We start from the raw sequence: 24,803 nt of genomic DNA on the forward strand, positions 1-24,803 counted from the left end.
ACGTGATCCCAGCTTGCAGGAAGTCGTGTCATCTGTCACGTGACCGTCGCGAACTGGTCTGTATCGTCTGTTTCCGGTTTTTCTAATATATAAAGAATGCAATTTTTTAAAATCGTTTATCGATAACGTCACTTCCGATAAATTCTTCGAATTCAAAACAGGAAGTGGACTTTTCATCTTTAATTGTTTTTCATATAAATGTTAGACGTATCAAATATGTAATAAAAATTTATTTATGTTATAAAATAGATTTTTAAAAAGGTAATGCAATAAAAAAAGATGATAAATTTTGTAGACGATGATGTGAAACACCGTAATTAATTTAAAAGAATTTCATTTTAAAAACACAAAATCAATTCTGAAAATATTTTAACTTCACTAATTTAAATTAAGATATTTTATTTATTTTGTTAATTTATTCAAAATGGCGTTGCATTGAAAGTGTTGCCAAGTAAATTAAGGTAACAGGTCCGCGGTTGAACCGTATAAATTTCTCATTCTTAAAAATGATTTAAAAATTAATTAATATTATAACTTTTAATTTATAATTATTGACAATTTATTGAAGTCTTTAATATTTATCGCATATATTGTTATATATCATTTTAAAGTTCTCCGAAATTTTTGAAAACTGATATTTACTATGTTCGTTTCCTTAGAAATTCTCTTTCCTTTCTTAGAATAATAATAAAAAATTTCAATAAATATTTTCTTAAAATATTCTCAAGTTTCTCATACTTCGTTTCTCAATCTCAACATGAGTGAGACACTTAAACAATAGGAATATCATAGAAGCGGCTTTAACAAAACTGCATAAGCAAACAATGGCATATCCCGTTTCATTTCAAGCGGACTATGTCATTCATTGGTTTGCTAATTTTTTTTTGCAGCCGGATAAAGATGTATTAAAGCAGCTTTACTAGGCAACGCTCTCCATGCAATTCAAATCAAGCAATCACTTTTTGCTCTGGTATATTAAAGTTACAAGCCATACATAAGAGGGAAAACATTAGTTGAAACTCGTATCCCAGGGGAAAATGTGACTCGTTGAGGATGACAAGCTACCACACGTTGCAATCGTAAAACCGCGTAATCAAAATCAGCAATTAACGTTAAGCTTATACATTTTAACCAGTGGCGTAGCGAGGGGGTGCAAGGGGGTGTATCATGCACCGGGCGCCACTTGCAGAGGAGCGCCCAAATGGTCTTCAAGACAAACTATATGTGTTTCTGGAGGGGGAAGAGGGGCGCCAGTTATGTTCGCTACGCCACTGATTTTAACCAAATGGGAAATGTTCACATAAACTACGATTTAGCGCCACAACTGGTACTAAATCGAGCGTAACGCTAAATTGAATGACATCTAAAAATACGAATTTTACGTAGTAATGAGTGAACCGTGGAGAAGATCCGTTTATGAATATACGCTGTACTTTATGGAGTTGACGCTATATCGAAGTTTATCCTTATAAAACATAAGGATAGGTTCTATGGTATTTTGAAAATTAAAGCATAAATTGTTATTTCTTTAGTAATTCCTAGAATAGGAATGAAGCCAATGTGCTGGATTTTGAATTTGTATCACTCCGGCGCCATAACTAAGCAACAAAAATTCTTCGAATCGGTATAATCAAAACTCGCAATAGCACTCACCTAATTAACATCACTCTCGTAAAACGCCAATGAATACTAGTGAATAAATCTTCTCCATAAATATCAGAGAATTTTTCGATATTTACGAATACTGAACATATGATTTTGTATTGTAAACGGCAGTGTTGTATGCAGACCTCCTTATATATTATCGCGTGTTCTATTTTTTACGCAAAACATTAAATCTTTAGCGGTGTGTATGGGTAGGCCAAGGCACCAATAATAGAACTACCTCGACTCTCCTATTAATTTTGGCATTTAATATATTTAACAAAACACCTTCTATAAAAAGTTGAAAGCAAAAAACCTCCGGCAGCAAGTTGCATAACTTTCCCGACTGTTATAAAATTCTATTTAAAAATAACTTTTACATTATTAATGTAATTAATAATAAAATTGTGTGTGGCGCCATCTATTACGAGATTTTGTTATAGAAAACTTTTTATATTTTTAATTATTATCGAATGACAAAAAGCTTAATTCTGAGGGTAGGAATGAGTTTTATACAATACCGTAAATGCCAGTAATGAATATCATCTTCATTAATTAAGTCCGACCAGTCTCCAGCTATATCACATGATTACCTTCTATCTCTCCCTCTCCGCCTTTCACAACCAAAATTTAATATCATCAATGTCCCTTATATACAAGCTACCGTGCCGAAATTGGTTCCATTATTATCACCCCCTCCTGAGATATTAAGCGAAATAAACACACACACACACACACACACACAAGGCAAAACAAACTTAATTTTGAGGTTTGAGATGAGTATCGGCGACACGTGTATGAACTCAGATATTGCAACAAGCACTGTGAAAGGGCGGTTTTCCAATGTTTTAACAACTACCGACTCACGTTATACCAAGGCCCACCAGTCACTTTATCGCATACTCAACACGAAAATTTCGTGTTACCACGGACTATGAAGAGACTCTACTGTAATTTAAAATAATAGCATTCATTCTACAGAAAACCATGTATAAATGTATCCATTTTATACACAATTTTTCTTAAAATCATGCAGAATATACGAATAAATGATACATTTTAATATAATAGAAAACAATCGGGTAGTGACAATACTTGTGTAACGAGATTTATCAGAATGCATTTGTTCAGCTGTAATATTCAACAGTGAGTCACACTACTGCAAACAAATAGTACCACGAGTGACAGGAAGCACGTATATTTCTGTCCTTTTCTTAAATCACCCAAAGGATGTGGTTAACACAATAAACAATTCATCAATTTTCCGAGCTTTTCAAAACACTAAGTTGTATTGTAATTTAAAATAACAAGGGTATTTATCAGAATAATTCACGATTCATTGCACTGTCACCGTGTACAGTAAAACAATAACTTTAAAAAAAACTGTATGTTTATTATATTATAGTATTTCGAGAAGTCAGCACTTAAGTATTTCATATAGAAAACAAAAACGATGTTGTAAAGCATGGATATGGCTACGCTTCGATGGAGCAAGACCCTTACAAAGCATTGAAGATGGAATTTTAAATGAGCTACACACACAGCAAAATAAGAAAATTATATCAATTTTCTTATTTCACGGCAGTAGATAAATTATTTATAAATAAATAAAGAAAATACAGCTTACGTCATACCAATGAACTATGGTTTTGTCATCTTATAAAGGGTCTTTATGTTAATTTTTTTATAGAAAAAATCGGAAGATCGGTGGTAAGACGTGTGATATATCTATAATAAAGTTACTGGCAAATTCTTATCTATAACAAACATTTGTCTGTGACGAAAACTCTAATCTAAATTCGTTCATAGGTCACATTTGATTTCTCAATTTTTAAGATAATGGCAGTTTACACAATTGTAACTGGCTTAATTGACTATTGTGGAAATTTAATTAATTCTACAATAATTTACTGATAGGCACTCATTTCTTTGTCTTATTCCTTATAATTAATAATGGCATGATAGATTATGGTAAATGTCTATTCTAGAATCCTGTTAAATGAACTGTAAAGTGGAGAAATTGTATAGATTGTTGGATTTTTAACATGCCTAGAATTATGGGCCTAACATTAAGGCTCACACTCGTGTAACTAAAGAAGAATGTAAGCCTTAATGTTACTGTTTGTCTATGGAGTCAGCTGACGCGTCTAGAGTATTGGGAGGTTCAATTGTCTAACAATCGTATTACTGCAGTTGGAGTGAGCCAGATGTTGATACGAGTATTAGGTATTGCCCTTTATAATCCAATTGTATACAGGCTGTTTGAGGGTTTACGCTATATATTCTATATATTCAATTGTTGTAAAGGTTTTATGGGTCATATAAAAAGCTTGTAGAGAGTGGCGGCCTAATCGAAAAAAGTTCCCGAAAATATGGCCGCCGTTTACAGGTGGACGTTATCGGAGGTGCCTGTTTACTCATACACAATGTAAAAAAGTTAATATAAAAAAAACAAATTGGTTTAAGGACCGGAGACATTTTTAGATTTGTATTTTCTGAATTTTATAAAGGGACGTCCTTCGTAAACGGATTTAAAAGTAATTAATTACGCATAAAGAAAAACCGGTTTTGTAATTACAACGACATTTTTTTCTAATAATAAATATATTTTGCAAGGTTCTTCCGAGTAAGGAGAATTTTCAATTAATAAAACCGTAACTTTTCTACAGTTTTAAATTTTTTCAACGACAATTCTAGGGAAAAATTCAAATTTCTTCCGGAGAAAATGCGGAAATTTCAAAACTATTTACGGAAATTATTTCTTAACAGGGGGAAAAATATCCAATTAATCGGATATAAAATTATTTCGACACTTATAAATTATATTAGTTTAATATTAACTAAATATATTCATATTTAATTACAAATTATCTTTTTCAGGGAAATTTCAGTTTTTTTTTCTTTTTTTTCATTTTTAAAATTTTTATTTTATAAATAATACAGATTCGTCCATTATTTCATATTTAGGGTTTAAAGCATTTATTTATATTATATAACTCGAGATAAATTATAAATTTACTTTATCGGGTCGAAAATAAACTAGGATAATCTACAGTCACGTGACGTCGAGTCGGTTATTTATATTTCGTACATATAGCCGCTGGCGCCACCTGTTAACGAAGCTTGACCATGAGCGTGCCGAGTGTGTGACAGTTTCCCGCAATTGTCAAGGTTGAGTATCAGACAACGTGACTATGAAGAATACGAGGGACGTTCGCCTGAGGAGGACTCAGAGCGTTACTAAAATGGAAGAAATGGCCGAAAGAGAAAAGAAACAAAGGGAAAATCAACCGGATCAACCGTAAGAATATTTCTTGAATTCTAAATTTGTCCATTTGCTTTCACAAATTGATCAGATAAGACCAATGAGTTGTGATAAGTTTGCATATAAATCAATTTCCGGAGGAATTCTCTCTCTCTCTTAGTTTCCAATTTTAATCTATAATTGGTGTTATCATAAACAAAATGAGAAATTTGAAGCACGTTCTTGTCCTTTCTCCACCTCCTCGGCTGGCACTGATGCTGCTCTGAACAAGGGTTGGTACCTTATCAGAGAAAAAAATCAAAGGAACTGATGGTCTACATATGACCCTTCTCAAGATATGATAATGTAATGTATATATATATACATTACATTATCTTGCAGTGCCTATCGGAGCCGTAGACTCCGTCTGCGGGAGGAAAAAAGTCAGACGCGCGTGATTCTCTCGAGACGCCCGCGAAAGCGCCCTACCCAGAATTTCGAAGACCCTCAAAAGTGAAAAAATCTGGAAATATTTCTTGAAACAATGCTAAAAATCAACCATTTTCCACCTTATAGGAGATGGCTGAAAGCTTATAAAACACAAGAAACACCAATGCACCAACTACTTTCAAGGTATATCTATATACTGTATATATATATGGAAAATGGTTGATTTTTAGCACTGTTTCAAGAAATATTTCCAGATTTTTCACTTTTGAGGGTCTTCGACTGGATAGGGCACTTTCGCGGGCATCTCGCGAGAGTTACGCGCGTCTGACTTTTTTCCTCCCATGGACGGAATCTGCGGCTCTGAGAAAGGTCTTGGAGCTGCATTTGTACCTCTTAAACTCGTTAAAATAAAAATAAGAGTTAATTGCCAAATTAATTTTTATCATTTTAAACGCTGTCTTTTTAAAATTCAAATTTATTGCTGTTTTTCTTAGCCAATAAGATTTTAAAAGTTAATTTCGACATTTATCCGTCTATAGAAACAACAAAAATTGGTATTATGTAATCGTATTATATGGAAGATAAATTCCGTCGCCGCAAATCGTTACGGAAAAGATTAGACAAATGAGGTTTTGTATAACGAAATATTCCGAATGCTAAAATATAAAATGCCGAATTTATATTTCATGAAATTTAATTTAATTTATTATTTATGTTAAGTAACTTCCACTTATTTTTATCGAATGTGAAGCTAACGTTTCCAAAAATAAACCGTATGAAATATGATAATTATAACGTGTAAACAGTGTAATTTGAAGAACTATTTCTGCTGAATAAGCGGAAGTAAATAAATTTTATATAAGCCAAAATTTTAATTTGTTTAAACTGTAGTTATGTAATAAATACATTCAATTTCAAAACATTATGAGAAAAGGCATACATCTGTGCATATACTGAAAAGATTGTAGCATGCTTTACTATAATTGCAGACACGGGCTGGATGTACGAAACAAATTAAAATGTTATCCTTGAGAGACTGCCCTTTAATTATGTGTACGGTTTAAGAAGGACGATTACGTTGTACACGGTGGAGGAGAGGGAACGGAGGCATTGTCAATGTGGACTTTGCTTAGTAGTATTAGTGGCATACGAATTTGATCTTATAGGCATACTTATTAATACGGATAAACTGTCAAATAGAAAATATTTACAGAAGTTTTTAAATCCTTTCTTCGGTCTTAAAGAGAGTCCATGAAATATTGTATACGTTATTAAAGGAAAGGGGGTTTAAATCATTGTATAAAACAGGGAGGAAGGGTGAGAAAATGGGTACTCTAGGAAATTGACACTCTAAAAAGGGCTTAAAGATGGCCAATAAAGTTAGCGTCGAATAAAGTTAGATATTCTGGATTTAAAGGTTTATTGTGATGGTGTTAATAGTCTTATTAACTACTCCGAAACTGACTGTAGTCTACCCTTGTGTATAGACTGTGTCCCGCAGCCAAGATTTTAGGACATTTGTTCCAGTAATTGATTAAAATTTAGAAATATATTTGCATGCGATAGATATGTTAATAAGTTCGGAATGCAATTTTAATATAATCAAAATTTAAAAAATGATTATTTATGTATTTCAGTTGTCACAGTCCTCAAGATTCCCTTCTTAGTTCGTCGAGCGGCTATACAAATTATAGAGGATTATTAAATTTATGCATAATATTATTGGTAAGTATGGAAATATAGACTAAGTATTGAGTATTATTATTATTTAAACAATGTTAAAAATTGAGATCTGGATGTGCGAATATCCTTTCTACTCACACTAATTAATACCGGTGCCGAATATCTTTTATGTATTAATCAAACGATAATGACAAATTCGTCATGCCATAACTTGGCTAATTAAATATATAGATATAAAGTAATTTGGACTAAAGGTAGACGATTAAGTTATCATATTAATATTCAATTTAACAAATACAGGAATTTAATTAATTTAGAGTATTCTGGAAGAATAGATTAGTATGGTTATATCTTTTCAATTAATTGCCCAAGGTAGCAGTAGTTGCAGGTTCGAGTCTCACTTCGGATTGATCTTTTCTTCCAGAATACTCTAAAGCCCAAAATCTGGGGAAATGAAGTCCAGAAATGTAGCGGTCCGGATTCTGCGGAAGATTATGCAATAGGCAGAGAAGTCTCCAAAAACGGACATCTGCGAGCGAGCAGTAATACCATCTGTTGCCGAGCGGAAATGCGGGACGACTCGTGGCTTCGTATTCAGTGCCCAATGTATAAATGCATACATTTGGCATCGTAATTAAATTTAATGTCGTTACACGTTAATGACATTATTGTTAGTATGGCTTGATGAATTCAGCATTAACATTTGATTAATTTGTGATTTACTTTACAGTTATCTTTTATATAATTAAAGAAAACTGTCTTGAAGTATTGCTGAAATTTTTAATATACAGATGTAAGTTTTTGAATATAAAAAATAATATTTACAGATATATGCCACTTAATGATGATTTATTAATGACGGACCACATATACGACAGGTTCGGTAAGTTTATAACAGAGCCGAACAATTTGTAGATGCGTCTATTGTGCGTTTTCTATAACTATGCATGCTTTTATAAGAAATAGTTTGCGTGAACAGTACATAAACACTATTTCTTAAGTTGTCTCGGGGACTAAATCGATAATAATGAAGGGAAGTTGACAATTTTATTAAGACACTTCTATAATGAGACAGGTAATATGGAGGAATACAGCGGCATACAGTGATGACTGCTATACTTTATTTCATGCACGAAGTTATAGTCTATAACCTTTCTACATTTTGTTTAGATACATAATTACTTAACATCGTAATACATGTGTAGAGTATACGAGTAGTAGATTAACTATTTATATTCGTTCGAGAACACCGTACGATGATTGCTTAACAATTTATTTCTTGGAAGATATTCCCGTCATTAAGTAGCGTATATCTGTATTTATAAAATATACGCAGGCAGTATAGCAAACCGCCGGAAGTACCTTCCTCACTTGTGAAACTCGGATAAAACATTACAAAGAATGAAGATTAATAACTAGAACTATATTAAAATATTTAATGAGGATTGATTTTTTTTAAAAGTATTTGCTAATAACTTTGCTACACGTACAATAAAAATTATACTAAATTACCATACAATAATTGTAAACTAAACCAGTCCAGATATTTAATAAACAAATGTTTTGACTGCATTATTAGCCAGGTTTAAAGTAAAATGCTTGTAATGACATTCTAGAATCTATATTAAATGTAAATTCTAGAATGTTACATGCATTATACTTTAAAGTTCATAATGATGTTCCAGAATGGTGATTCTCAAAGTATGGCTTACGTACGTGCCAGGCGATCCGTGAACCGATAGGCAATTTTATGCCGTTTAGTCAGAGAGAAATGCAGTCTTACTGTGTGGAGTAAGAATAATTTTACACTACTCGTACCTCTCTCTGGAACTGTTAATTGTTCTGGAAGCAGAGATTGGATGGAGGTCCAGGTAACGTAACTAGCAACGTGTCCAACGGCAAGTGGATCTGTAGGTTTGAGTCCCGCTTCGGACTAGATCAATTAATTTTAACAAAAGTTAAACGGAAGTTTATAAAATTGTACGAAAACTAATAGACATTTTTAACTTCTAACTATTTACTTTAATGATAGCAGTTATCTTCCTGTATATCGGATAACAAATACTTAAAAAGTAATAAGGAAGATAACATCTACATATTTATTATTATTTACAAAAATTGCTGTCGTGTACACCAGGATAATGCAATACATAAACTCGGTTTACTGGTGTTAAAAATTGCAAGTAAGTGTTGTACAAAACTTTGTTTTCAGTCTTGTTCTACTATAGTTCGTAGTGATGATATTTTCGTAAATATAAACAAACAACTCTACTAATACGTAACGTCTCCCTCCGGAGTCAAATTATTTGCTTATTTATTAATATTACAGCCGTCATTAGTCCGATAGCGTACGGCAGTGGTCGGCTTTGGTATTTTCGTAAATATTGAAAATGCTTGGGTTCTGCGCAACACTTGCTTGTGATTCTTAACACTTATAATCTAAGTTTATGTATATATATTTTATTATTATATTTTAAATAAGTTAAAGTTTTATTTTCCGACACATTCGAAATACAGTCAAACCTGTTTTTATGCGGTGGATAGGGACCGCATAAAAAATTCGCACAAAACTTCACGAGTGGCTATAAAAAATAGTTTTCGCAACACAATTAAAAAATATTTTTTTTATGCGGTCAATAGGACCGCATAAAAAAGTCTCACATAGAAAATAACTCAAAACCGTACGAAATAGAATTTATTGACAACAGATGTCAGCACTTGACTGCATCGTCTTGTCTAGCGTCTGTTTTACATATTTTTGTCCAGGTGGTGTTTTGTTGACTTAAAAAATAAATTATTTCATTTTTCGCATATTCATGCAATAATATTACTATAATAAGTTCATTTATGCATTTATTAGCTATAATAAGTCAACGTGAGACATGACAAATCGCACGAGACTAGTCGCCAACTATACCGCACAAAAAAAGACCGCATAAAAACAGGTTTGACTGTACTTTAACTTACACAATTTTAAGGTTATTGACGTCACACATAAGGGTAAAAACATTTTCATTTTTAAAAGTTGATTATGATCTTATCTTGATTCAAATTCACAAATTTTTATGTAATTAAAGGCAAACATTTTTACATTTTCAGGTCTTGTCAAATACAAGAGTTGCCCTTGAAAACATTATCAAGTAAGATCTATTGCTATCTTTCAATACAGTATATCAATTTTAACAATTGCGATTAAAAATTTAACAATACAGTAATACCTCGACTTACGCGAACCCGGAGTTACGCGATTTTCAAATCTCGTAGATTTATCTTTTGTTTGAGCACCGTGCAACTCTTGATTACTCACTCCTCCCACATTATTGTTCGGCTTACGCGTTCGGACGTGTCGTGCGGAATCGACGCATAGCTACAACTTATTTTGTGTTTGTCCGGGTAGAATCGTGCAGGAACACGATTCCCGCTTTTTTTTTTTTTAACTGGTAATGGTTGCCGTTACAAAAAGATGGTCAAGGAAGCGACTGTTGAGTTTGAATGCGTATCCGCCGATTGGTCGTCGGACCGTCACGCCACCTGCGGACCTCCGATAAAGCTACGACTGTTGGGAATCGCCGTTGGGCGATTCCCAACAGCAGGCGGGGATCGTCAGTTTCACCGCCCGCCATCCCCCTCCACCGCCCGGGGCGAGTGAGTTCGCCCAAGCTATCGTGACATAATGACGAACAGCAGAAAAAATCAAAAAATTTTCTTTTCTATTTCTAAACGGTCGATCGCGTCTACGAAAACAATTTTCATATATACAGAAAATTCCTCTGTACCTTTGCATGCAGACCGTTGTCCTGAATCGGGAAACACCAGAATTATTATTCTCTAATAGTAAGTTTTTGAGATATAACGATGAAAATGAGAAAAGATCGAATATTTGTATTTCCTATTATTCAATCGCGTCTACGAATTCATTAATTGTATACTAGAAGTTTTGGTATTTAATAAAATTTAATTATATTATTTCTTAGATGGTAGTTTTGATCGAGTATTTTTTATTTAATTAGTCAATTTTACCGATAAAATGAAATTCACACGACTGATTTTCTTTAATTAGGTACGGTATCTTAGTGGATCCAGTTTCGTGGGTTACAGTTTTTATGGAAAAGCCCACGAGTTCACCGTCTGTACTTATTTTATTAGGTATGTCTTTACTTATCAATCAAATTTTTAAATTTTACATATGTTTTCTAGGAGTATAATTAAACAAGTGTGTTCTTAAAAATGTGTACAAAAGGCAAGCGGGACTTAGACTCGTGGCTCTAAGTTATAACATAAACAGACCATTCCGTTCGTCAAATAACGACACGAAAATGCAGGGCCCGAAGCCGTAAACTCGTAATGCCGGGCTCTAAACTGCAGTTTATTTAGCTTACGTGCAAATTTGTCTGAACAAAAGCCAAACAATACAGTATTAAAATTATAGATTTGTGGGTGCCGGGAGGCGGACGGAGTCTCGTTCCTCCTTTTCTCGGCTAACAGGTCCGTTAGACCTGCCCATGTCAAGATGGCGGTTCGGATGAGTTGCGCGTTACGCGAGTGGAGGAAGTGGATGGGTTCGACGGTAGAGCGGCGGTGACGATACCCGAATAAAAGACATAGCCAACGGATAAAACAACAACAACAACAATTTATTTAGGCTAACGTTACAATTACCAAAGAGGCGAGCAACTGTCGCCTAAGTTCAAATCCGCGGAGGGAGAGTTTACACGAATTTGGGTCATACCTCGTGATCCGGGTCGGTCCGGGGTCAAAGTGGTCTTTCGGTTGGGTTTCCGTCGGACTTCGGCGCACACACACACTGTCACCCTGACTTTACGTAACCGGCCCCCCTTTCCTCTCTTGTCGCCCTTTTATCGTCCCGATCACGTTTCCAGTTTCACCAACCAGCATTTTTCACCGGTTGTTCCTTCTGATTCACCTTCTTTTTTCCTACTGATTCATATTTTTCCGTGGGAACCAAGCGATAAAATGATTTATCATTACCGGCTTAATTCCGGTGGTCTGATTTTTTACAGATTAAACAGACGTAAAAATAAATTTTTGCAAGTGATTTCGGTTAAGACGTCGGCTGTCATTCCTGGGATCTGGAACCTAATCTGAATAAGCAATCTCTGAAATTTTTTGAGTGGTTCACTCGCCAATATATTTGTCTCCGTCTTTCGTGACCGGGACCGCCTTTATTACGGGCCTGGCCGAACTCGTAGCGATTGCGAATAAGATCCACGCGGCAAAAAGAACCGAAACTGGCAGCGAGTGCCGCGATATCTTAAAAATATTTGTTCGTTGGCCGAAAAGGTATAAAATTCTGAATTTGGCATGCAAAAAGCAATTTAGAAGTGTAAGAGTATTATATTATATGAGCTGTTGATTTTGAAATTATTATGCAGAAAAGAGGAAAATTGTCATGTATCTGTTCATTTAATAGAAGGAATGAATGGGTTATTGTTAGTGAAAAACAATTGATAAGTTAAATACGGGCACCTAGCATTGTTCTTTTGACGTATCGATTTATTATAATGCATTTACTATTTTCTTCTTTTCAATATAATTTTAAAGAATTGTGTTCATTTAATACTTCGGTAATTAATTTTGAATTGGTTAATTAAGAAAGTTCTTTATAAAATATCAAATTTTTCTTATTTCAGGTTTGAATTTGTACATAATTCTGTCTTTTCTAATTGAAATCATTACGTTAAAGGTGAGATTTTATTAATGATTCCGATCTTAAGCTACGAGGAAACGAATAAACATTTATACATTCGTTAGGGAATAATACCGGAAAAAATCTGTCTGACGTTAGTAACTTTCAACCTGGTTGCCGTCGTGGTGGGGCCACCGATCGTTGTATATAATCTCGACTGTCATCCGGGTAAGAGTTTGTAACTTTCGAACTTATCGACGATATATATACAAATTAACGTATTATACCACCAACAGTTAGTGCTTCGGTGGTACTGGGACTTAACAGTATTGTATTTATGAAATTGGTTTCGTATCACATGGTTAACTTCTGGTGTAGAGAGCAGAAAAGTCACGCGACGAACAGAACGAGACGACGAGGATCGTTTAAAAGAGAGAGTTGAGTATAACTTTACTCGTTATTTGTTAAAATAAATATAATTACTTGAACTTTAACACGAGGAAACTTTACGAAAAAGAAAAACAATTCGTAATACAAGGAAAATTCTTGCATTTCTTTCATCTCGAGATAATTTATACAATGCAGTTTCCTGTAAGCGCTTAAGAACAGTTTTTTATGAAGTCGGTTTCATGTCGTACGGTTAAATTTTGGGGCAGAAAACAAAAAAGTCGGACGACCGAGTTTGATTAAAAGAGAGTCGAGCGTAGCGATTTTATTCATTATTTAATAAAATAAGTATAATTAATTTAAAATAAGGAAACTGTTTTCAAAAACAAAAAAAAAGTACTAATAGGAGGAAAATTCTTGCAATTGTTTTTTAATCTCGAGATAAGTCGGCATTTCCTGCTTAAACTTACTTCGTTTTTACGCCAAATTGTTTGTTAATATAAAGCGATTAAAGTTGTAAAGTAGAATAAATTTTTACTGTTTAACGATCATTTATTGTACGACAGTTTTTATTAAACTGTACAATTATGAAATGTAATACATGCAATCTTATTATTAAAATTAATGTTATAGATGATCTTTTTGTACATTATTTTAATTTTCTAAATTATAGGTTAAATATTTATAAGTTTGTTTACACATATTTATCTTTTAAATGTTATTAAATAAAATTTTTCGTTGCTTAGGACCTTTAGATTTGCCGAATGGAGATTCTAAACACTATCATCAAGTATCTTATCCCGATAACTTGACGTTTAGAGGTGAAGTAACTTTATTTATAGAACTTTTTAATTTAACATGTGTAGTTTAGTGTGTGCGAAATACTAGAAAAATTAATTTCAAAGTACAGAATCAAACTTTGTACTTATAAAAATTACTATATCGTGACTTCATTCATCAAATATTTGATATTTGTCTTCTTCCGTGGTTGTATATTGTGCCGAATCGAAGGGAATGAATCTCGAACAAACATTCTTAATTCTCGCAACAATCTTGCCGAGCATTGGTTTTTATGGAGAGATACCGCGAGTATTGGATCGTGTGGCAAGCACGTACGTGTGTACGAACACGTGCTTTGACAAAAGGCAATTCCTCGGCGGTCGGCAAATACCGAACGAGTGAAACCACCTTCACGAGTTTCAATTATAATAATACCAGCGAGTTGTAGTGGTTCCTTATACCAGTGTTTTTCAACCGTTGGTCTAACGACTGGTGCCGGTCTGCAGAAAATATTTCGCTCTACTAACCGTGGTGCAGTTGATTTTGAGTGATGTTTATATAGTAATCTACAGTACTGTACGTACTTTTTTACGTACAGTAACTCTAGATAAGCATATTTAAGCTTAATAAACAAGCATAATTTATAGTTGCACATAATTACTTGGTCTGCATAAAGTTATCCATAACTTTACCAGTCCGTGATGAGAAAAAGGTTGAAAAACAGTTTCCAAAATATAGCCCGATTATTTACGGCAACGGTGGGTGTCTATATAAAGAATAAATTAAATAATTTAATACTTTTTATGTACGGCAATATCGTCGTATTTTAAATATTAATTTATAACGTAACCGATAAGCTTAAGATAAGGTCAAAATAACAAGAAGATAAATATATCAACAGATAAGTAGAACAGGAATGTAGAAAGTGTTGATTTTATGCAACTAGGGCAAGGACTTCAAGGCTTTATAATTAAGACTAGAATGTCCAGCCTGAAATCATATAAATACTTACAAAAATTATAATTTATACGATCTTTATTGCCTACGTGTACTAGCTTTAGTAATAATAAAGAAAAAGCAATATCCGATAACGTCGTCGCTCTCCGCTTGCCGTTTTCTAGCATTCGATACGGCAGCGCACTGTTTACAAGTCTGCCCGGTATTAAAAGACGAAAATATCGAAAGAAAAAAATAAATTACTTGCATATCTGATATAGATAAATTATCTGTGGCTTGTAGTAATGTATTCTATAACAAATTAACTTACTAATTAAACGAAAGTAAGACTACTTCGTGTTGTTTAGTTTGAATCGAAGGTGAAGAACTAACATACCAATAGCGAGGTCGAGGCCGAAGTTTTAAATGCGAAAACGTGTACGTTGGACGTTCGGCGCCACTATCTCGTAAGCCTAGAAGTTCGACAATGGCATTTGGAATGTCGAGCACGATTCCACCGACTTTCCAAACGTCATTGTCAAACTTCTAGGCTCGTGGGAAAGCGGCGCCGAACGTCCGACGTACACGTTTTCGCGTTTAAAACTTCGGCCTCAATCTCGCTAATAGCTTAAACTAAATATACCAATCGCCAAACCATCACCAGTCGTGTCACGAAAAAAGAAAAATTCTTATGAATGTTTTCGTCTACGTGAAATAGACATCCTCGGGTCTCGACGATATCAAACAAATGGCCAGTAAAATAGAATGTTTTTTAAAAGTTTGGATTGATTATGTAATTCAAATACCATCAAAATTTATGCAACGTTCGGGACATAATTTCAAAATATGTAAAATATTTTAAAATATCCGAATAAATAATAAATTAATTTCACGTAAATTATCCTCCATAACTTAAATTATCCTTAATGCGAGTTTCTGTCGGCAGAGTCTAGTTCAAAAACGGCACGCCGTGCCGTGTCCGTTTTCTCGAGGTTAATAGCAACTCTCTTTTTAATTGCCTGGCAGATCTCGAGTGATTCGAGGTATTCGAGCTGTGCCTTATCCGACACTGTGTAACAATTGAGCGTTCCGTAGTTTCACGTGGACTTCCTCATTACCTGCATATTTCGCTAACGCCGTAGTAGTCGGCTTTTTTCTTGCGGAATATTCGTGTTCTTTCGTCCTCGTGACAAGACCTCTTGCCATCACTCCAATGTATGTTAATGAGCGGTTTAAATTGATCTCGAGTTGGTTAAGGCACCCATTTTCAGAGAGATAAAAACATGAAAGTGTGTCTTATGTTTGAGTAAATACGGTATGCATCCTTTTGTAAGAAACAAATTTGAATGGTTAACTAGAAGTTATTTAATACACATTTAGTAAATTATTCTTATTTGTTAGATAATGTGCACTTTTAGTTTTATATTATTTGATTGCTTAAATAATATAAATTTTTTAACACAGATATTTTCTTTAGACATTTATTATTTTATGCTGGCGCCGACGTTGTGTTACGAGCTAAATTTTCCACGGTCGGCTCGAATACGCAAGCGATTTCTAGCCAAAAGAATACTCGAAATGGTAAGTAGGTATTTTTAATCGAATAAAAATTCATACGGTGAGCTTTCTTGTCTGTTAAACTTATTTAAGTCGACCGTTGCGTATTTGTGACTTTACAGTTATTTCTTGTTCAATTGATTCTCGGATTGGTTCAACAGTGGATTATACCGACCATTAATAATTCGAGGAAGCCGTTAAAGGTATAAATTCGTTCTTTCTGTTTATTGTGGGGTAAATTATTAATTAAATAAATAAACAATAAACATTACCCTTACGAATCCGCATTTTACAGGAAATGAATTATTCTCGTATGTTGGAGAGGCTTCTAAAGTTATCGGTAAGTTGTAATTAATTCAGATATTTTGACAATAGGTGGCACATTACTGTAATTTGACATACATACAGTATATATTTGGTATATACATACAGTATATACCAAGTGAACAAATGAAACGAACTCTTTATAAGTAGCGAGAGAAGTTTGGCAGCGCTAAGAATTGGACTCTGTGACATTACCGAGACCTTTGAGCTACTTTCTGCCAGCTCTATTTTCATTTGATTTTCCGCCGTAAATACAGGGTCTTCCGAGAAGAATGCTACTATTTTAAATCATTGTACTTACGTTAATTATTATCCAAGAACGTCGTAATGTACATTGAAACATTGGAAAACTGTTAGAGTTTTATGTTAGTTCGTTACAATTTCTCAACGTGTACACCTCGAGTCATGTGGCGCACATCCGACCAATACTCAAATTCTTTCTACTCTCACTATGGCACGCACATCTGTCGCCACGGCGGCACAATTCTGTGGCTCCGGTGGATTGCTGGCATTGCACAATGACGACCAATTCTGACTTTGCAAAGTGCAGAACACGAAACACCTGTATTGTGGCTTCCCAGAGATAGCAGACAATGACATGTTTGAATACAAACTGTAGACGAAACTCTGAAGGTTACTCTATCGACTGGTGTACGTTGCATACTTCTCGGATAATAACATAATTACAGGAGCTTAAAATGGTAGTATTCATTCTGTAAGACCCTGTATGTTACGTCACTGGATAAAATCTAAGTCCCTCGTGGCTGCTTGAAATCACGAGTAATAGCAAACCTTATATAATACATCTTGTTTTTGCCTTATAAGATGCGCCGTTATATTACGTGTCATACTTTTCGAGTCAGTTTTTTGGCAATAGGATTTTTTATGGTACGAGATACGTTCGGCTTATAGAAAGCACTTTAATTTTGGATTAATTTTAGGTACGAAGTAGTGTGCATGTAAACTAAATTGGATATATGTACCAAACATAGTATAGTTTTGATTTTTGGGAAAAAATTTTATTTAAAAATTCGGTCGTCGGTGTGAAATTTGGCCCTGCCATCTCTTCAATGTGTGTATTACATGCAAACTTGGTAATGTTTTCTAACAAAGTGCAATATCTTTGAAGAGTTTAATGTGTAGCACACGATTGGGCAAAGTGTGTGCCACGACTGTTTACGTGGCAAAGAATGTTTTGTAACTCCTTTTATATCCAAAATTTGTTAGAAAACATATGTAATGTGCTCACGACAGCATCAAATTCTGCCAAATTTGAAGAAAAATGTTTTCCGAAAACCGAAACTGCGGTACTTGTGACAGTGCGTATACCAAATTTGGTTGAATTTGTCCAATAGTTCTTTCTACAGAGAGCTCAGAATGCTTACTCGTTAATTTTGATTGTCCTGTGAAAAAGACAAAATAAATCAATTTGAAATGCATTAGAGTACCGAAATTATATAATGTAAAATAAACGTAAGAAAATTTCCATAATTTTCAACCGAACTTACAAATTTCAGGTTCCTAATCATCTAATTTGGTTGATTTTCTTCTATTGGTATTTTCATTCATGCCTTAACGCCGTCGCCGAGATACTTAGATTTGCGGATCGACAGTTTTATCGAGATTGGTGGTAAGAAAATACTTCAAAACATTTGTTAAATGAGCAATATATATATATATATATATATATATAAATTGCTCGTTTAACGAATATATATTTACTATATAAACAATACAATATCTTTTCTTTCTATGTAGGAATGCCGAAACGGTGCACTATTTTTGGCAGAATTGGAACATACCCGTTCATAGATGGTGCGTGCGTCACGTTTATAAACCGCTGGTCAGAAAAGGTTTAACCAAAGATAGAGCTAAAATGATAGTATTTATGGTCTCCGCATTTTTTCACGAGGTCGGAAGCAAAATTTTAATATAATCTTTTTTTTTTATTATTACTTATTTTTATATAAATATTCGTAACTTTTGTTGAGCTTAGACATTATACTGGATTAGTGTACAGAGACAACCGATACGTAAATAGTCACCCTTATTTTCAGACGCTGTCTTTTATTTCCCATTATCTACATGATATTAATATTATATGTGTATACTCAAACCGTAAAGATGGTCGGATATGGAATCGAGAAGTTCTGCTATCTTCTGCAGTAAAATGTCTGCTCGCTTGGCACACAGTCTAAAAGTTATCTGCAAGAAGTGGGCTTTTGCGAATGTCGTCACGTTGCACGATCCGGCAGATTCCGGGCGCATTCGACGGAATTCGTGCCAGGTGGCGTACTACTTGGCAGATGCTTGCGGACGGCTTTCTGGCAGAGGGACGAGGGATCCGTCGTCCACGAACCGAGTTTTGTCCGTCGGCCCACCGAAACGTATGGGAAGTAGACCTTTCTCCAATGCGGCTAATATTTTTGGAGTTAATATTGTGTCGTTCGTTTGTCGACATTTGGGAGGTGTCTATTTACTTACGGGCTGTCTCTGTACGTGCGTATATTTAATATTGAATGTATTTTTTAACTTATATAACTGCCTTATATTTTATATTATAACTATCGCTTACAACTATCGAACCGATATGCATTTTATCGACAAAATACTCTATTAAATTTAATTTATTTCTCAAAAACAGAATGTAAATCGTCTATAAAGCTGGGCATTCTATAATACATTGTATTTAGTTCTAAAGACTTGTATATTATTTTTTCGTCGAGTTATTTTGGCGAGTAAGTTCTCCAAATCTGTCAATGTTGCACTAATCAAACCCATAAGGGCCCAAATAAAAGGCTCTCTTAGTGCTCGAGGGGCATAAAAATTTGGGAAAAAATATTAAAGGTTCGCGCAAAATTTTCGAGGATTAATTCCGAGATAATTCGAATTTTATTTATAGTTATTTTGACAGAATTATTGTTAAAATAAGTATAAATAAATAAGTATTTAATATAAAACTAAAGAAGCGAGATGTTTTCTTTTCAGTTATAAATTGAATAAAAAAAAGTGGAATTTATCCGCCACAGAAAGTATATAAATTAAGTCAAAAATGCTCGGTAAGTAAGAAAAAATTTTAATTGTTGTGAATTGAAAAGATTAATCTTTCGGGAAGATGGTTTCTGTTTCCTAATGGATGGACGGAAAGAACTGTCTAACGGAAGGGTTCCTTGGTTAATCTATGGTTATTTTTTCATTATGAATGAATGGCATGCCTTATTTTCTCTAATATTCTCTTTCAATGTCGGCTTTTCGAATACAAGATGACCGAAAAGATAACTATTAAGTGTAATGCTTTATTATAACCGAACGATGGCGTACGCAAATCTTAATAAAATGTACAGTGGTGCCGTGTGTTGTTTTCATTACAGTTGTCGGTAATCCTTCTATTTTACTTACATTTAACTTCGGCTACAGTTTATAAAACATTTCAATGGTGTCGAATGTAAGCATCGCTTTGCAATTAACACGGGCTCGATTTAAGGTTTCTATAATCCGTAACGCTTTACGGCCATAGGGGACATACAATACGAGGTTTGAGATACGATGTCGAGTTATTAAATGGCTTAAATCAATCTAGTAAAATCGTTTGGTAAGGTTTTGGAAGTAAGAGTGTTAGAAAATTGGTGGTTGACCCGTATTTGTTGTCTTGCACTCGTCCATTACAATTTCAGAATGCATACGTCCGACCAATATCCAAATTCTTTGTGTGTGCTACGACATATCCGTCATCCCTCCTTCCACTGCAACCGTGATTTTATGGCTCTTGTAGATTACTTGCATAGCGTGATGACAAGTGATTCACAAAATGTGAATCACTCTTTGTTGCACAGATGCTATTTTCATTTTTGGTGCTTCCTAAGTTTTATACGATACCGAATGGACAACTTACTAGTCTCGTGTGCACTACTGCACGTGTAATTTTAACGTCGTTGCAAATTTTCTGCCGCTCGGTAACTTTCCGGATACCCCGTTCGACGTATTATCAAATACGTAATAAAGTAAAATTATTAACAAAGGCTCTCATATTGTAGCCATGCAATACAAGAAAATATGTTACAAATAGTCGGTAGCAAAAGGCCCAGTTACCAAAGTTTTGTGACGGTCGGATACCGACTTTGAGTTTGTCGACAAACTTGGTTTGGCATGTAATGGATTAAGAAATCAAACTGAAGCCTTGGTTTTTTATGCTTGCTTTTTGAAGTTTCTTTAAAATACGTCGGCGACTCTACAGGGTGTCCCGAAAGTCTCCGTACGTCGACACAAATCGAGTCCATCGGTGCCGAATAAATAAAACCGTCGAACACCGGTAGTTGGTGGCCGGCCCATTGGTTCGTGCCCACCATCCAGTATTCTGGGTTTTCTTCACATGCCTGACACCTAAACAGGATCCAGTTTCCACATAGGAAGTCCTACTAGAAGTTACCTCGTTGGCAGATCACCCACGTGTTCCATTTCCTTACTCAGTCAATTCACTGATACAAATCTTAATGCTGACATTTTAATGTTTTGTGAGTAAAGTTACATTTCGTCTTTGTACGTATGGAAACTTTTGGGACACCCTGTATACAATGCGGGTCCTTTGTGTAACGTGCAGCTATGGTATTCTAAATACACAATGCCACTTTACAGCTGATTTTAATTCTTTGTTCTAAAATTATTATTGAAATTTACGTATAAAATTATTAAACCAAAATATTAATTTTTATGATAACTTTTTTCTTTTTTTCAGTATTTAGTCAGCGTTCCATTAAAAATGTTCAGAGTGTGGGCTTTTACCGGAATGGTGGGACAAGTAAGTGTTAAAATTCGTATTTATTTTGATAATCATTCGTAAGACAGACACGTAATATTTTCCGCCGGGAAAATCGCGACGGGGTTGCCGTAAATTACGTAACGTGGATGCGGGTGGGCATGCGGGTTACGATTTACTAAGAGGAGGTGGAGGCATATAGAATAATGCTAGGATTTGGTAATGCCTACAGAACAGTACCATTTATTTTGCTGCTTTAATCTTGTATGTGTAATTAATAAAATAATTGGATTATTTCTTGCAATGAAGTGTAATATAAATGACGCAAGGCTTTCTTTACATCTATTTAATTCTTTTTTTTTCATTAGTAGATTAGAAGTCAGATGTAAAGAAAGCCTTGTGTCACTTATATTACACTTCATTGTGAGAAATAATCCAATAAGATTGCCTCTAATATCAAATTATTTTACGAAACCGTGTCAGAGTCGATAGATATACTGGTTCTTGGCAATGCAATTGCTGTAAAACTACTATTCTGGTTTAATAAATATTTCCTCCGCTTCGAGCGCTTTGATCGTGCGTAGTCCTAAGTTTGGCTGTCGATTTAAATTGATTAGACTGTTCATTTGTTGCTTACAATTTGTGTTCATTTTAAAATATTTTTGGGAGTTTTCGTTAAGGGCAAGAAAACGTAGTCAAAAAATTTATAGTTAAACCGTTATTAATACGGGATGTCTCGGGGATTCCCGAGAGCGCTCCGAATCGGGAAGAAAAGGAACGACGAGAATTATATACATTAAATGATGGAAATGTTAAACCATGTGTTAAGATAGGGTAGATTTAGAGTGTTACAAAAAGAGATTTAGGATTTAAGATGGCATTGGAGTTTATCAAGGTTAAGCCCATATCTTTTTTTATTTATTAATATTAGATATATTATAGCTCTTTTCTCACTGCAAACTACTATAATTTATGTTGTTCACAGTTTATATTGTGTTTATTAATGAGATAAAGAGAGATTAAAGTTGAGCCAAAAAAGTTAGAAACAGCTTTGAGAGGAAGATTAAAAGTCAGTAGATTTAGTTCTCGAATTTCAAATATAGACTGTTAGAGAGAAGAGGAGATTCCAACTATTTAGGCAACATATTTACTGACACATGATAACTTAGAGATTAGAGGATGACAAATAAAATAGGTAAATGTAGGATGGCAAGAGTTCAGACGGTATTGTTAGATATTGACAGTGATAGTGATTAGCGATGACATGGTGGCTAAAAGAAAGACATGTCGGGGAATATTTTAAAGGACGGGTGTCGTAGGCCGTCAAAAAATCTTCATTCATATTCTACTAGATAAACGAACTTCTCGCCTAATAGCAACTCTTGCGCCAGCTGTCGGCAACATGAGGCATTAACTGTACTCGAGAGTATAGCACAAGGACCATTATATCTATCAACACTGTTAGAGATAGACATTAAGTACCTCTTATCTAAGAGTTCGGTTTCGTAGATCGATAGTGTGTAAATATGCTACGTTTTGCTTCGCTTTATCGTAATAATGTAATAAATTTTATTTATGTTGGAAACAGGTGCCGTTTGCCATGTTTGTGTCTCGTTACCTGCACAATCAGTACGGAAACATAGCCGTGTGGATTTCCTTAATAATCGGTCAACCTTTATGTATACTAATGTACTACCATGATTACTACATTATTCATTACGGCACGCTGGACGCCACGTCCTGAGATGGAGGTTCTTTTTACCTTCCTCTTTAAATATCTGACCCCATTACGTTTAAGGAAGTACTTACTTTTTTTTAGTTCGAGTGTTAATTTACGTTTATCCGCCACGACCGAATATTTTTGTATTATGTTCAAATAATTATCGGGAAAAAGAAATGCGGTCGAGTGGAAATTCGTTATTTCCCAAATTTTTATAAAAATTTTGTATAAGGAAATCAATCGTGTCTGGCTCGACATCAAGCACAAACGAGCTCAAATACTTGAAAAGATTGAAGATAAATGTGTGTGTGTGTATATATATATATACATGAAAATGTCCTAAAAGTCTATGGGTCCTGTAGTAAACTACAGGAGTTACATCACTTGTTGTTTATTCTTTTTTCGGTAAAGCACGGTGCCGAGTAAGAAGATATAATTTTAAGTTACTGTGATGGTGAGGATTTGCAGTCGGAAAGAAGTTGCCGAAGAGTTTCACGGCCGCCGGGTGATCGGTGGAAAGTCCAAATGCACCCGTTTAACCATTTGCACCAATTTTATGTCCTTGCCATCGAAATAACTCAAATTTGTTCCTCCTTACTCGGCACCGTGCTTTACCCGTAAAACAATACACAAAGATTGACACTACTCCCGCAGTTTCGGACTTACGGGACACCCCATAGGCTGCCATTTCGCACTTTTTAAAATGATGTTTCTTCTTTGATATTAACTGTTAAATTCTAAACAATGTGCCAAACGTTACGGAGTTTAATTAACATGCAGTTGCGCAAATAAAGCGAGAGGTAATGCTTTAACCACGGAAAAACTACAAAGAATTGCCAAAATATGGAAACGTTAAGCCTTCGGTGCTTTCGAGTTACTACAATTTGTCCTCTGTCAAAGCATTATTTCTTCCTTTATAATTGTTTCGAGAAGTGTGTGGGTGCATTTTGAAGTACAAACCAAATCAGAAAATCTGTACATATTTTGCGAATCGTGGCGTAACGGATCGAAAACCCGTCCAAACCTAACTCGATGTTGTTTCCACAATAAAAGTCTGTAAACCGACAAATCGCAATAAACTGTACTTACATTTATTATAAAATAAATTTTCAATTAATTATGCAAATTGTAAGGCATAAATTTGTCCAGTTTGCTGTGTTACCTCATATGTTTGTAAGTGAAGCCACCATATGTACTTATGCAACGGAGTTGTGTAAAATGAAGGTTTTTGTGAATTGTAATTTTGAATTTTATGCAATTGATTAGCAGTGAAAATAAATTTGTTATTTAATATGACGAAATTTGTGTGCGCTTTTGTTGTCTTCGCATGAAAAAGTTTAGTTGCACACGTGACAATTTTCATCCTCTCAAATTATAATAATAGAATTTGCAGCCTTACGTCCTTTCTCACCATCAATAGATGGTTATGGGTTCTGACCGAATGGCGTTTTTCTTCACATTTGTAATACCTAAATATCCCGAGGACCAGTTTTCCATAAAAAGTCTTCCCTGGAGGCATCCCACGTGTTGCATTGCCATATAACCTAAAACCAAACCCGGGAATGCAACACCGGTAGAGTCAGACTTTTCTTTGAGGCTCTTCTCTGCCTACGATTACGTAAATTGACAAAGAGTCTTTCCGTACTCCACTTCTGGAAGGACTTTGGCATTGGTAGAG

At 34.6% G+C, this 24,803-nt stretch overlaps 1 protein-coding gene across 1 annotated transcript; it reads left to right on the forward strand.

The window, feature by feature from the left end:
* Positions 1–4,739: 4,739 nt before the first annotated feature.
* LOC136986891 (diacylglycerol O-acyltransferase 1-like) lies at positions 4,740–24,426 on the forward strand. The gene is made up of 15 exons (XM_067284521.1): positions 4,740–4,945; positions 6,976–7,063; positions 10,121–10,161; positions 11,082–11,167; positions 12,673–12,725; positions 12,794–12,896; positions 12,965–13,105; positions 13,802–13,876; positions 16,249–16,352; positions 16,451–16,531; positions 16,624–16,668; positions 18,170–18,282; positions 18,411–18,564; positions 21,385–21,447; positions 22,994–24,426. The coding sequence occupies exons 1-15, from the start codon at positions 4,839–4,841 to the stop codon at positions 23,147–23,149; spliced, it is 1,410 nt and encodes a 469-aa protein (XP_067140622.1). The 5' UTR covers positions 4,740–4,838; the 3' UTR covers positions 23,150–24,426.
* The last annotated feature ends 377 nt before the right edge of the window (positions 24,427–24,803 follow it).

The sequence above is a fragment of the Centruroides vittatus genome, unplaced genomic scaffold (assembly GCF_030686945.1).
Source record: "Centruroides vittatus isolate TY-2023 unplaced genomic scaffold, ASM3068694v2 scaffold_1209, whole genome shotgun sequence".
Classification (NCBI taxonomy): domain Eukaryota; kingdom Metazoa; phylum Arthropoda; class Arachnida; order Scorpiones; family Buthidae; genus Centruroides; species Centruroides vittatus.

What these genes read in the sequence shown, in the direction of transcription:
- LOC136986891 (XM_067284521.1), top strand. Translation starts at nt 4,839, where the DNA reads ATGAAGAATACGAGGGACGTTCGCCTGAGGAGGACTCAGAGCGTTACT. An exon ending in TAATCTCGACTGTCATCCGG is followed by an intron (nt 12,897 to 12,964) that starts GTAAGAGTTTGT and finishes TACCACCAACAG; the next exon opens with TTAGTGCTTCGGTGGTACTG. An exon ending in TTACCGGAATGGTGGGACAA is followed by an intron (nt 21,448 to 22,993) that starts GTAAGTGTTAAA and finishes TGTTGGAAACAG; the next exon opens with GTGCCGTTTGCCATGTTTGT.